The 15,145-nt window shown below is 45.5% G+C and overlaps 1 protein-coding gene across 2 annotated transcripts in view; it reads left to right on the top strand.

Moving 5' to 3' along the window:
• Positions 1-13,570, top strand: part of plcd4a (phospholipase C, delta 4a) — a 48,496-nt gene extending 34,926 nt beyond the window's left edge. Inside the window, exons 10-15 of one of the 2 annotated variants that reach the window (XM_085348840.1) lie at positions 3,449-3,605; positions 3,690-3,806; positions 10,860-11,038; positions 11,152-11,284; positions 11,744-11,893; positions 13,479-13,570. In XM_085348840.1, the coding sequence (XP_085204966.1) occupies positions 3,449-3,605; positions 3,690-3,806; positions 10,860-11,038; positions 11,152-11,284; positions 11,744-11,893; positions 13,479-13,570 (828 nt within the window). The remainder of the gene's footprint in view (positions 1-3,448; positions 3,606-3,689; positions 3,807-10,859; positions 11,039-11,151; positions 11,285-11,743; positions 11,894-13,478) is intronic. The other variant, XM_085348841.1, reaches the window with a different exon arrangement.
• Positions 13,571-15,145: the final 1,575 nt, after the last annotated feature.

Here is a 15,145-nt window from a genome sequence, read left to right as displayed (position 1 = left end):
AAAGCAAATTTTTGCTGCCATCTGTTTGTCTTTTTTTTTTTTTTTTTTTAGCGTTTTCGTTGCATCTCAGAGTACCAAATATCCAGATTTGGTCATCCTTAAAAGTCTGTAAGTCAATCAGAGGGATCCGATTCCAGTTCTCACAACCAGGACAAATATTGGCTGGATTACATGATCCATCATTTACACCTATTCAGGCTCAGACCATAACACTATCATCACGTTTGATTGTTGGTATGATGTTCTTTTTATGAAATGCTGTGTTAGTTTCATACCGGATGGAATGAGATGGAAACCTTCCAAAAAATTCAGCTTTTGTCTCATCAGTCCACATAATATCTTCCCAGAAGTCTTGGAGATTGTTAAGTTGTTTTATTGGCCAATGAGCCTTTGTGTTATTGGTCACCTGTGGTTTTCGTCTTGGAACTCCTGAATGCCATTCTTGCCCAGTCTCCCAGTCTTTCTTATTCATGAACACTTACCTTTAACTGTGTTAACAGTGGGAAGTAGAGGGGCAGTTCTCTGGATATTGTTCTGGGTTCTGTGACCTCCAGGATGAGTCGCTGATGCACTCTTGGAATAATTGTTGTAGGCCTACGAGGGTTCACCTCTGTTCCAGTTTACGCTCTTTGTGGATAATGGCTTTTACCATGGTTCACTGGAGGATCAGAGTCTTAGCAGTGGGTTTGTAAGCTTTTCCAGACTGTTGATCTCAATTACTTTATTTTATCGTTTTCTGTTCTATAGTTTATAGCTTCTTTAAATGATGACTTGATATGTTGTTTTTGAGATTGCTTAGCCTGCTTTGCTTTGTCAGACAGCTTTTATGTAAGAAATTGAAGTGGTTGTAATTCAACATTGTTTTGTTCTGTCTTTGATGCTGAGACGTAGTGGCCGGGATACAGCAAAGCTGAAACCATGAAACTGCCTTCACCATGTTTCACAGATGGAGCTAGGCTTTTGTTAGAAGAGTAACAGTAGATAGAAATCACCTACATAGAAAAAGCAACTGAAAAAATGCTTGTATGAGTGAGTGTGAATGAATGAATGAGGCATGTTATATAAATAGCTTGAGGTGCTCAGGTAGGGTAGAAAAGGGCAAAATAAGAAGCAGTCCATTTACCATTTATACAGTTTATTTAAGTGTCCTTAGAGATGCTTCTGTAAGCCTTTTCAAGCTTGATGAGCATGAACAACTCACTGTTCTCAGACCTCTTTCGTTTTCCCCATGATATTCACTACTCCAGAAAAAAGAAAAAAGAAAAAGATGAAAAGGAGCACTATTTAAAAAAGTATAGCATCAAGTCAGTTAAACTGTTGGGATACTGACCTGGTAGTTAAGTAGCACAGGAGCTTGCTTCATTTTCTGCTGCTTTGGTGTTAATAAAATTAACAACAAGTGCACCAGAGGAGCAGCAATGAAACACCCCAAAACAGGAAACGTTTCACAGGTGGAGGCAACACATTTTTCCACATCATCTTTTCTGGATTTTGGGGTTGTTGTTTTTTTTTTTCTTTCACCAGTTTTTCACTCCCTGCACAGTCTCAAGAGCATGGAGGAAATTCGAGGAGACAGCAGTTACTGTAGGACAGCTGGGCAGGAGGTGCTGGACCTGCCTCTGACCATACAATCAGAAACAGACTTCACAGAGTCACAGAGGAGAGCAGGTTCACCCTGAGCACAAGTGACAGACATGAAAGGGTCAGGGGAAGCCCAAAGTCATGTAGCCTGTAACGTCGTTCAGCATGAGATGTTTTGTGTTGGGGCATTAATTATCTGGGAAGAAATATGCTTGGGGGGATGCTTAGACCTCAACCAGCTAGGCCTCATGTAGCAGGAGTATCCACCTGAGACTGGGAGCTGTTCACGAGCATGGAGGATGAAGGAATGAATATTGACTGGTTTTTACTGAAACATAGTATTTAATAATGCAAGAGAGAAAACCCAGCAATCATGATCCTTGTTAAACAAGCATTTGGCGACAGTGGGAAGGAAGAACTCCCTTTTAAAACAAAGAGACCTCCAGCAGAACCAGGCTCAGCAAAGAGAAGATGGGTAAGAAAATAGAAAAAAGAGAACATAAGGAGACAAGGATAAAGCAATCTTTAGCAGCATAACAAACAGATGGTTCAGGATCAGCCTGTCCTGTTCTAAGTTTTTTTCAGTCGAATCTTTAATGTAGCAGTTGTGTTTTTCTCCCAAATTGTAACCGGTTCCACAGGAGAGGTGTTTGATAGCTGAAGGCTCCGCCTCCCATTCTACTTCTACAAACAAATAAGCCTGCATCAGTTTTTCCTAGGGTGCTTTATTTGGATAATACAGTGTTTTAGAGTCATTATTCAAGATTTAGTTTGGGAGGAAAATAATCTTAAATGAACTTTACAGATGCCAACAAGGAGAAGTAGCTTCTTCCCCTAAAAGGCTGCTCCTCTTAGGAGTTACTACAGCCGATCATCTCCTTACATCTCACCGTATCCCTGTCACCCTCCTGTAATTCCAAGCCTCTGCATATCCTCTTTCACTACATCCATCAATCTTCTCTGCGGTCTTCCTGTTTTCCTCCTGCCTGCCAACTCCATATTTAAAATCCTTTATTTAGTATATCCATCTTAAACAGTCCCTTCCACTCCTGCTGTTGTTCTTCTTTCACACGTTACCCCTGACACCTGTCTCCACTCACTCCACCCTTCCTGCACTCTCTTCATCTATTGTGCTCTGTGCGTTTCTTTGAATGGGTGACCCCAGGTATTTAAATTCACCTATCTTCCCCGTTTTTTGTCCTTGATGCTCACCTTTCGACCCGTTTCCCTCTCATTCACATACATGTAGTTCCCCTGAAAAGAAACGGACATCAGAGAAATATGGTGATTCTTTCTACACGTAGTTATTACTCTCACTGGAGTGTTAAGGATCAACTTTTAGGCTGATTTTAATTATGATTTTAAAACAGTCTGATAATAAAGTAATTATAGGACTCCAGCCTAGAAGTAGCAAATGCATGAACTACTTTTTCAGCAACACTTGGAGATGCTTCTAATTTTGTGTAATAATGAGGACCCCAACCTATTGCAAAACTAGCAACTGAACAGATGATGGAGATGGAAAGCAGTCCTACATATTTGTTTAATATGTGCACTGAAGGACCAAAATGATCAAAATGACTCCAAGGTTCCTCACAGTGTTCCTCGAGGCTAAGGTAAGGTCATCCACAGTTAGCATCTGGCTACACATCAGGTTGCTAAAAATTTTAAGGCCAAGAACAATAAGAACTTTTGTCTGAATTTAGAAAACTACAGTTTACCCACGGCTTTAAGAATGCTATATATTTCAATTGACTGATTTGTGATAGGTTTCTGGTTTCATATAACGGGGTATCGTCTCCATAGCAAAGACTATATATACCTTCATTCAGTGTCTTACTTCATTTGTCCTTTGTGTTTTTCACAGAAGTCAAAGCAACGCCTCTCTAAGGAGCTGTCAGACTGTGTTGTTTACTGCAAAAGTGTCCATTTCACTAGCTTCAAACACTCACGTATTCACTCCAAGTTCTATGAGGTGGCTTCTTTCACAGAGTTTAAAGCCCGGAAACACCTTAGAGACGCCGGTTAGTTCACTCACATGCTTGTTTTCTGATACAGATTTTGTTTTTGACCACACGAGAGTGTAACTTTTCTGATATCTATTTCAGGGGCTGAATTTGTGCACCATAACTCACGGCAGCTGAGCAGAGTTTATCCCAGTGGTTTTCGAACAGACTCTTCCAATTTTAATCCTCAGGAAATGTGGAATGCTGGTTGCCAAATTGGTGATGCAACAATAAGACAGATTTAAGTCTATATCAAGCATTTTTCAACGCTGCTCTCAGATCATTTACATTAATGCCTGACTTCTCACTGTGATATGTTTTGCTTGATGATATAATTTCACTCTTAATTTGGAATGATTAGGAGTTTTATTTTCATGGTAGTCCAGGTAAAATACAGAAATACCAGGTTTGCTGGCAGGAATCCCCTAAATCAGGCTCCTTTCAGCGTCTTTAGATCTTTTCTGAAGCAAAACTAAAGCAGAAAGTCGGTATTGTCCTTATTTTAACACTATGTTTAGCAGCAGCCACCATCTGTGTTAGGTGTGGCTGTGTGCAGACAGGAATAGGACCCAAGGTGCAGACTCCGGAGACAGAACTTAAACCAAAACAGCTTTAATGCTGAACTCAAACATAACATAACTGGGGAAAAAGGTCAAAAATAAACTAACACCAGCAGATTGACAAAACACACAGCAAAATAAACGGTAGATCGCGACACGGACACAGAGAAACACAGGGCTTAAATACACAGAAGGAGCAATCAGGGAATGAATAACAGGAGGGAAACACAGCTGGGGCAAATCAGAACTGACGAGACAAAAGGAAGCGTAAACTGAACACACTGAGATAAGACAGAGACCTTCAAAGTAAAACAGGAAACACATAACACAGACTCACATGCAGGCACTACAGAGGGAACAGAGACGTGGGACCAGGGCAGACACAAACACTGACTGAACACGGGGATATAGGAACTAAGGATACACAGAGACGCGAACTAGACAAGGGGATACAGGTGATAGGGGAGACAGAGCAACTAAAGAAGACAGAGACATAAACCATAAGACAGAACTCAAAGAAACCAAAGACTAAAAAGTATAAATAATATAATAAACTCAAATACCCTGGGTCAACGACCCAGGCATCTTTTTTTTTTTTTTTTTTTTTAATAAATAGGACAGGGGGAATGAATGAGAGAGAGAGGGGGAGAGAAAGAAAGAAAACCAAAGGGGAGAAGAGACGGTGAGAAGGGGGGGGAAGAGAGACAAAAAAAAAAAAACTCCTGGGTCACCTGTATGGAGAAAAAACAAACAAACAAACGAACAAACAAACAGAGGAGACAGCAAACAACAAAGAGCAACATAATAATAGAGAAAACAAAGCACCATCACAATAAACTAGCTAGTCATAGATATCAGTATTTACTAAGTAATAAACAATATTGTGCAGCACGCAAGATAGACAGCGCACAGTGTGCTTTGAGGCAGCAGCCAAGAAAGCTTTAGTCCGCGTCTGTGAATACCCATGTGTGCATACCTGTGTGGATCAGCATGCTTGCATTCCAAAGGTTTCTCCATGTAATGATCTGCTAGGGAGTGTGGGGGGGCCTCAGCCCCGTCCTCCAGGGTGTGAAGCGGGTATGGAGGAGATCAAAACTCCAGACATCCAGAGGCCCCCAGAACACAAAAGACCATGGAAGACCAACAGAGGGGCAGCCGCGCCACTGTTCCAGTAAGAGCTGAGGAGAGTCCCAGATGAGGGCTCACTCAGCAGCCGCGGAGCAGAAGCCAGGGGGGGTTGCAGTGACGCGCCCGTGAGCTCCGCCGGCCCCCAGCTGCGCCTGAGTGACCGAGCCCTAGGCCGAGAGGCCGGGGGCACCCCACCTCCAAAGGGGGCCCGAGCGAGCCCCAGGCCCCAGGCCCCGACAAGCGGCCGCCAAGGAGTGAGCCGGTGTGTACCCGGACGCCCACCCCCAGACACAAAGAACCACCAACACACCGACACCTGAGGGAGTCCGCCACCGGCAGGGGAAGTGGTGGTGGGTGGAGATAGGCCTCCAAACCTTGGAGGGCCTGAGGTGTCCCCAGAGAGGTGGCGTCTGATACCCAACCTGACATATAGACACAGACATACAGGCACACACAGACACAAACATCCATTCCCACCCTCATGCTCTCATATGCACTCACTCCACACTCAACCAACGTGGAGACAGACATAAAGAGACGCTGTACACACAATCACACTCCCCAAGCGTACTCTACAATCCGGGTCTAGGTACCCTTGCCCCTGGAGGGGGGAATTGCACCCAGACCCAGGTGGTGTTACCCTTTTCCCTGCGGTGGGGAGAGGCAGACCACCCCGACTCCGCAGCAGCAGGGAGGCCCCACACCCCAGACCGCAGTCGGACGGCCAACTCCTCCTACTAGCCCTCCCGCTCCAGCAGGCCGCAGAGAATGGGGGTGGGAGAAGACTCCAAACCTCCCTCCACCCGCTCATTGTAGTGTTGATGCATATGTGTTCTAAGGTGCAATTAAAACCCAGGAGGGCATGGAGCTACCTGCCAAGGAGCAGCAGGTAAGCGCATAGTCCCTCCTGCTAACCCTCAATGACTAAGTGTATTTAAAATTGAGAGGTGGGCAACGACGTCAGGGGTGAGGTATACACCCTGATGGTGATTTGGACTCCGTGATTGTGCCCACCCCCAAGATCCTATATGTATGTGTAATGAGAGTGTGAATAATGTGAATGTCTAAGATGTGGGATAAAATTGAGGCAGAGGCAGCCAGAAGGGGACGGGGGGGGGGGGGTAGCCTCCTCTGCACCCTGGTGACATACCCCCACTCCAAGGCCCTGCATGTGTGGGTGGTTGTGGAGGAGCGGGAAGAGGGAGGCAGCTGGAGATGGGGAGGGAAGGACCCAGGCATCCTAACAGTACCCCCCCCCCTTAAGGGCTGGCTTCCAGACAGCCCAAACCAAAACACCAAAACAAAAAAACAAAACAAAAACAACCCAACCAGGGCGGGCGGCGGGGGAAACAGGATGGAGGGCTCGAAACAAAACCAAACAAGGAGCCAGAAACAAAAAAAAAAAAAAGAACAAACAACGGAGCCCGGAAAGCAACAGAACAAAACACAGGAACAAAGTCCAAAACAACAGCACCAAGGCCCAGGCACAGTCCAAAAGCAAACAAACAAAAGAGCTCACGAAAGGCGCAGAGGCCCAGGCAATAGTCTCAAAAAAGTTCAGGGGGGCCAGCCCGGAGGCTAACGGCACAACAGTCCAAACCCGGGCAGGTCAGGGGGGCGGCCCGGAGGCTGATGGTCCAAGAGCCCAGAAAACAGGTCAGGAGGCCGGCCAGGCGGGAGGCACCGGTGGCGACGGAGCAGATCAGGAGGCCGGCCGGGCGGGAGGCACCGACGGCGACCGAGCAGATCAGGAGGCCGGCCGGGCGGGAGGCACCGACGGCGACGTAGTTCAGGGGGCCGTCCATGACGGCAATGACGTCCAGTCATCGGCCGGACAGGACGAGCAGGCCGGACAGGACGTGCAGGACGAGCAGGCCGTGCAGGCCGGACAAGACGTGCAGGACGTGCAGGAACAGACAGCATGGAGACCTCAGGAGCAGACGAAGCTGAACACTCGGAGGCCGGACCAGGCGGAGCTACAGAGGCTGAGGCCGGACCAGGCGGAGGAGCCGGTGGTGGCTGAACGGCCTCGCCAGAACCATCAGCAGACACTGGGACGTGCTGGCTGGGTCCTCCCGGACCCCCAGCTGACGAGGCAAGAGGCTGAACGGGCCCCTCGGATCCTCCAGCAGGAAGAGTCGGCTGAAGCGGTTCCTCGGACCCTCCAGCGGCGACAGGTGGCTGAACGGGCCCCTCGGACCCTCCAGCAGAGACAGGTGGCTGAACGGGCCCCTCGGACCCTCCAGCAGAGACAGGTGGCTGAACTGGCCCCTCGGATCCTCCAGCAGGAAGAGACGGCTGAAGCAATCCGGTTGTTCAGTGATGACGCGACGAATCCTACTTCCAGGCCTAAAGCAGTCTGCGTTTAATATGGCTTTTGTGTTGTTAACATGTTTAATGTTATGTATTTTCTTCTATTTGATCTCAAAAAGCTCCTAAAACAGTCAGTGGTCCCTGTTGACCTCCCTTGGCTTTTATTACCGCTAATCATTTATTTAAGCTCAGTTTTTAAAACCTTAGGATGTAACTACAGCCCAGCCCATGCAGCAGTATATGAATGACTAACCTCGTATTGTGGATGGATTATCTCAGTTGTTCTCCTGGCTGAAGTTTGGTCCTTTTACAGCATCCTGCCATGCGATTACATTTGTTCCTGACCACCGAGAACACTCACGTTAACTTTTATCGAGTGGAGAAAAAAAAGTTAGCTTGTTTATATTATGCTAACATAGCTATGTCGCAAGCGGTCACGTAGCACATCATTATATACCAGCTAGCCCAACTTCAGTAACCCTACAAACGTCACTGCTGTTTAGTTTTCTGTCTTCATTTATGCTGGAAGTGATAGCAGAGCTGTACGTTTTAATTTGTTTCCAAAACCCCGCAGTCAGGACATGCTATATTGTATTTAAATAGAAGCTAGCGAGCTAACTTCCTGCTAACTTCTAACTCCGTTAAATGTCATAAATTCCGTTTTCATGGATGCCTGGATGTTAAACTCAATTGTTACACCTGGTAGAGCAGAACGCTGATCATTTTATTAAAGATGAAAGACTTTAGACAGTTTTTCAACTCTCAGTAATGCCATAGTGATCGTTTGATATATGGACCTGCAGCGGAGTTTAGACCCAGACACGGCTAGTGACGTCAGACTGAACAACCGGATTCCTCGGACCCTCCAGCGGAGACAGGTGGCTGAAGCGGTTCCTCAGACCCTCCAGCGGAGACAGGTGGCTGAACGGGCCCCTCGGACCCTCCAGCGGAGACAGGTGGCTGAACGGGCCCCTCGGACCCTCCAGCTGACGAGGCGTGAGGCTGAACGGGCTCCCCGGGCCCTCCAGCTGACGTGGCGTGAGGCTGAACGGCTCCCCGGGCCCTCCAGCTGACGAGGCGTGAGGCTGAACGGCTCCCCGGGCCCTCCAGCTGACGAGGCGTGAGGCTGAACCGGCTCCCCGGGCCCTCCAGCTGACGAGGCGTGAGGCTGAACGGGCTCCTCGGGCCCTCCAGCTGACGAGGCGTGAGGCTGAACGGGCTCCTCGGGCCCTCCAGCTGACGTGGCGTGAGGCTGAACGGGCTCCTCGGGTCCTCCAGCTGACGAGGCGTGAGGCTGAACGGGCTCCTCGGGTCCTCCAGCTGACGAGGCGTGAGGCTGAACGGGCTCCCCGGGCCCTCCAGCTCACGTGGCGTGAGGCTGAACGGATGACCGAGGAGAGGAGCGACGGTGGCGTCGCTTCCTTTTAGACGAGGGAACAGGAACCGGTGGAGAAACGGAGACCTCCTCCTCATCCTCCGACCACACAGCCGCCAGAAAAAGGCAGGCGAACGGACAGGCGAACAAGGTCCCGGCTGGCGTGAGGAAGGGGAGGAAGCCTGCAGTGGCGATGAGGCAGAGTGTGCGTTGCCCTGCGGCAGCGGTGGGGAAGATGTAGTGAGGGAGAGAGCAAGCTCACTAGCCCTGACTTGCTCTCTCCAGGCAGTTATGGTGTTCCCCAACTCAGTGTCCTTAGCAAACTGCCTAAGCCGGGGATTATGCCGAATGATGGCCTCCACCGCACTCAGCCCCACTGCCATGGTCCTTAAATCCGAGGACTGGGCGATGCGGTCGAGCAGGCTCACCAGCCGCTCCATCTCGCCGCTGAACTCTGAGAAAAAGGAGTCTGCAGGGTCCATGTTCTGGTCGCGATCTTCTGTTAGGTGTGGCTGTGTGCAGACAGGAATAGGACCCAAGGTGCAGACTCCGGAGACAGAACTTAAACCAAAACAGCTTTAATGCTGAACTCAAACATAACATAACTGGGGAAAAAGGTCAAAAATAAACTAACACCAGCGGATTGACAAAACACACAGCAAAATAAACGGTAGATCGCGACACGGACACAGAGAAACACAGGGCTTAAATACACAGAAGGAGCAATCAGGGAATGAATAACAGGAGGGAAACAGCTGGGGCAAATCAGAACTGACGAGACAAAAGGAAGCGTAAACTGAACACACTGAGATAAGACAGAGACCTTCAAAGTAAAACAGGAAACACATAACACAGACTCACATGCAGGCACTACAGAGGGAACAGAGACGTGGGACCAGGGCAGACACAAACACTGACTGAACACGGGGATATAGGAACTAAGGATACACAGAGACGCGAACTAGACAAGGGGATACAGGTGATAGGGGAGACAGAGCAACTAAAGAAGACAGAGACATAAACCATAAGACAGAACTCAAAGAAACCAAAGACTAAAAAGTATAAATAATATAATAAACTCAAATACCCTGGGTCAACGACCCAGGCATCCTAACAATCTGAGTTCTGTGTGTACATTTACAAAGATGCTCTTTTTCAGCTTTTTATAATGACGTACTGATGACGTGTTTGAAGGGTTAGAAACAGGGTTGGTCAGCAGGCTCAGCACAGTCTAAAGTATTGTTTGTGCGTCAATGGTCATTAAGTTTCCATAGTAGAAACTCAGCTTTGCAAAATGAACCCTTTATTTATCTTATTGTGTTTTTCTTTGACACCAACAAATAATTGTATTGAATTATTATTATTATTATTATTATTTACACAAAACTGTGATTTTCTGAGTTCTAACAAATATGCTTGGATATAATAATTATTTATTTCACATTTTTGTTCAGTTTTTTCATAATTAATATAATTATATTATATTAATATAATTAAATTCACAACTAAGCCTGCTGACAAACAAAACGTGACAGTTAGGCGTCCCAGGAAGAAACTGATACAAATGTAAGGAGACTTTCGTAAAACACTTTTTATTCATTTAAATTCAAATGTCAGTGACAGATGAGGAAGGAGATCCAGAAAGGAAAATTAAAATTACTTTAAGATGAAACAAATATTTTTCCTTCAAATAAAACATAAATAATATCTGTCCACATAATGTCACCACTTATTATACTGAATGATCCTGGCTGAAGCTAAAATCTGTGCAGCTTTAATAATAAAACAACAAAATGCCAAGTGGCCCAGCACATCATGCACTTAATCAGAACTGAACAGACCCAAACATTTCCCCAAAATCCCCACAAAAAATGATTTTTCTCCTCTTCCACTCAGTTGCTTTAAACTTCCAGACAGCAGGGGAGGGGATGGATGTGAACGATGGACTTTTTAGTCAGAACGGCTGCTGTGGCTATGTGTTGAAGCCCAGCTTCATGAGAGAGGCGGACGTAAGGTTTGACCCTGAGATGCCTCAGAAACGGGATCACTACCATCCTGTTGTCCTCACCGTACAGGTGAAAGAGAGATTTTTTTATATATATTTTCATTAAAAAATCGATGGATCTCTTTAAAAGTGACGTCTTTACCACGCTGAACAAAATGTGTGTTTTCATTAAATGTAATGAAGGTGATCAGTGGTCAGCAGTTACCCAAAGTCAACATCAAAGAAGACTCTATAGTGGATCCTCTGGTCAGAGTGGAGGTCCATGGAGTTCCTATGGACCAGGCCAAGCAAGAGACGAGATATATTGAGAACAACGGTACATACTCACACTGACTTCAGTTTGATAAGGAGAGATCACTTGGAAGAATTGGACATCATTTATAGAGATAGAAAAGTTAGACTGCGATTACCCATCGTGGCAGAATGGAAACCCAGCCGTGGTAGGTTTAGGACCGGACCCCCCAGGAGCTCTGGCTGAGGTGTCTGAGGTGGAGATGGGGAAGAGGTGGGTCTTAAAGGGAGAATGACGGAGAGCACAGATTTAAACCGTGCAAAGCGGAGGCTGATTGGCTCAGATTAGACTAGTAATGATGTCAGCATTGACACTGACAGCGTGGTACAGCAGTAGTCATGTAAAGAACAGGAAAGCAGGTAGATGAGTGATTACAGGCCTTCTTTACTGCACTTATGTTTAAGCTTCATCAGAAACCATTTTAAATGTGATATATTAGACCCTGTCTGAGCGCTGGTGCTGAGCAGTTCATCCTTTTCACAGGGTTTAACCCCATGTGGTATGACACTCTGCATTTCACCATTCACACGCCTGAGCTGGCCATGGTGCGCTTTGTAGTGGAAGACTATGACAAGACATCTAAGAATGACTTTGTGGGCCAGTACACACTCCCTCTGAGCTGCATGCAGCAAGGTACGGATCAGTTTCTTCTTTAAACTTTGTCTTCATATTCACATTAACATTTAAAACAAATTTTTATTTGTATAGCGCCAAATCACAACAACAGTTGCCTCAAGGTGGTTAATATTGTGAGCTAGACCCTACAAGGATATGTTGGGTCTGTGTTTCCACAAGCCCCGCTAATTCTAGAGACTTATTCATCATGAAGAAAACAAGACAGTCGATCGATCAAACACTTGCGCAAGGGAGGCCTCATCTGTGTCCACCACGAAAATGACCTCGACCACGACCTCCCTCGCTGCCCTTTTTATTGAGACACAGTTCACACAAAACATGTCAGAACAAAGCCACGCCCCCTTGGTTCTGAGACAAAGCATTTGTATGTATATGTGTGAACTTCTGTAAGAATGTGTGTGTGTGTGTGTGTGTGTGTGTGTGTGTGTGTGTGTGTCAGACCTTCTGCTGACCAAAGGGTCGTAAACCCTGGAAGCTTACATCAAAAGAAACAGATCTTTCAGATAGGATGTATCTACAATAAAACCTCCCCAGCACAGAATGGTTGGAGAGGTGGTCAGGATCAAAGGAATGGCTTTGATCCTACTGCTTGAACTAACGCTGTACAAATTTAAGAAACACAATGGCAACATTCAACAATTAGACTTATCAGGATACAACCCCCCCCCCCCCCCCCCCCCCCCCCCCCCCCATATGTTCTCATTGGGTTTTCATGTGCTCCTCTTTGAGAGTCATCACCATTGCTAAGAAGCATCAAACACATTATATTCTTTATGCAAACTTACTGTTTGTGATCAGTGTTGCGGTCATTATTCAGAAGCGGTCATATATTACACACATTACACACACATTACATTTGTAATGGAGTACATTAATTAATTAGAGAAGAAAACAATGTTGAACTGCTACTTTGGCGTTTCTCTATAAAATAACCTGAAATGTCTCATAATTAGCATTTAACAATGTGAACCTGAGGCTACAGTTACACACCACATACACACATCCCTACGTGTGAGGACACACATGTGATCTTTCTCTTAGTATTTAGCCTGACGGCTCATCACTGCTTTTGTTACCTGTTGAAGTTTAGGATCTGGCTGCTGGGTTGGAGTCGCCATTCACTGAGCCAAGAACCCAGACTGATGTTAAAGCTAACCTAGTGTTAGCATGCTGTGCAGATGCTTGCAAAGAGAAGATTGTGTTAGCAACATAACGCATTTCTTTCTGTCCTGGATGCAGTTTGCACTTTACCATCGTGCTCTCGTCCTTTTGTGCAATAATAAGTAATTTCCATATCCACACTGTACACTGCACCACTATTTTCCTCTGACACACAAATCAGCTGATTGTAGTGAGAGTGGAACAGATAAGTGGGATCAATAGGCAGGCAGACCAACGATTCCAAGGAACTGGACTACTGGGAACCAGTTTATTTTCCATTATACAATAAGAGTCTGAAAGATGTGGTGAAAACCCTCACTAGTAGAACCATAACATGACATTTGCAGTATTTTGTCTCTCATCTGTCGGCGTGTATAAATATACCTCGTTGCCTCCTAATTGTTTCCTCTTGTGTTCTTAGGTTATCGTCACATTCACCTGTTATCCAAAGATGGGACCAGTATACCTCCCTCCTCCTTATTTGTTTACCTCAGGATCAAACATCTGGAATAGCTGTGGGATTCTTTCTTCATACTATAACATTAATCTGAAAACAGTTCCCACCTGATCCTGTTACATTCAGATCATTTTTTTAACAATCACTTTATTTAATGAAGCTGCACAAAATGTCAAAACATTCATGATGAGAAAAATATGAAGTTACAGGATTTTTGCATTATTCTTACTCTGTCATACTTTTAATGTTTGAAATAAAATAAAAAATCTCAAAATATCGATTTTGTGCAGAATTTTTTTCTATGAACAAATATAAACATCGATATCATGAGAAATCATAGTTTCAGTGGTGGATCAGAACTATTTTGATGTAATAGTACTGTTGTACTGTTTGTTTTTGATCCTTCACTGGAGGAAACATTTCCAGTTCAACTTTAAATGGTCCTACGTTCATGTAATGATGTTGACCACATTATAAAATAGTTGATATGAAAGGAATCATGGATAATATGATGGCTTCACTTTATAGCTGCAGTTATTGTACTCGTGCTTTGATGAGATGAGAGAATACGTCCAAATCATAGAACCATTTGTATTTGTTGTCTTATTTGACATCACTGATACACTGCCCAGTGTGGGTCGTAGGGTTAGTAAGTAAATGTGCATATTTCTTCTTTGCTCCCTGCCCAACATTACTGCTCCTGTTGGGTGGACTGTGTGCACCTGCTGTACAGGTGAATGTGCTCCTTTCTATCAGTGCACTGTAGATTTTTACTTAGACAATCATGACTACTCTCCAGTCCTCAGGTTTAACTCTGGTCAAAGATCAGGACAAAATTATTCGCCCCCCTTTGAAAATTTCATTTTTTATATTATTTTAACGATTATTTTCCTACTGCTGTTATTTTACCATAGTTATATTTTTGTTACTGTATCGTTTTACTTTGCACACAGAAACAAAATTAGTTCACAAAAATAAAATCAAGTTTGCTTATTGCTGATAACAGGTATCTGCAGGTATTTGTTGTGTCTCACACACATCTCCTGAGTAATCCCAGCCCATTCTTCTTTGGTCAGTCATTGCACCAAAGAAGAATGGAAAGAACTTTTAACAGGAGGAAGAGTGAGGGAGGGACAGCCATCTGCCCTGACCGGTCTGGGGGGAGCGCAGGAAGACACAGTGTGAAGCAGAGCTAGAGTTTAATAATGACTGAATACAAAGTGGTGTATAAACACAGAGTGAAAAGAGGCTGATGAAGAAGTGCATCATGGGAAGCCCCCGGCAGCCTCGGCATATTGCAGCACAAGTAAACAAAGGATCAGGGTCATCGAGGATCCTTTGGGAGGCAGCGGCGAGAGAATCACTCTCTGCTCCTGAGCTGCAGTCACCCAGCTCCTACAGGGAGAGAAATAGGGAGGGACGACCTCCCCACACTAAACGACCACCCAGGCATAGTCTCACACACACACACACACACACACACACACACACAAACACACACACACACACACACACACACACACACACACACAAACGAATGACACAAGAACACACAAAGATATTTGAGACCGAGAGGTAGATCACTCCCATGGAGGGAGGGAATCAACCAGGAAACGGGTAACCCTGAACAC

The sequence above is a fragment of the Diplotaxodon limnothrissa genome, linkage group LG23, assembly GCF_057381915.1.
Source record: "Diplotaxodon limnothrissa isolate DT_005_m linkage group LG23, D_limnothrissa_male_GT1.1, whole genome shotgun sequence".
NCBI lineage: Eukaryota > Metazoa > Chordata > Actinopteri > Cichliformes > Cichlidae > Diplotaxodon > Diplotaxodon limnothrissa.
This window is presented reverse-complemented; position numbering and strand designations above follow the sequence as displayed.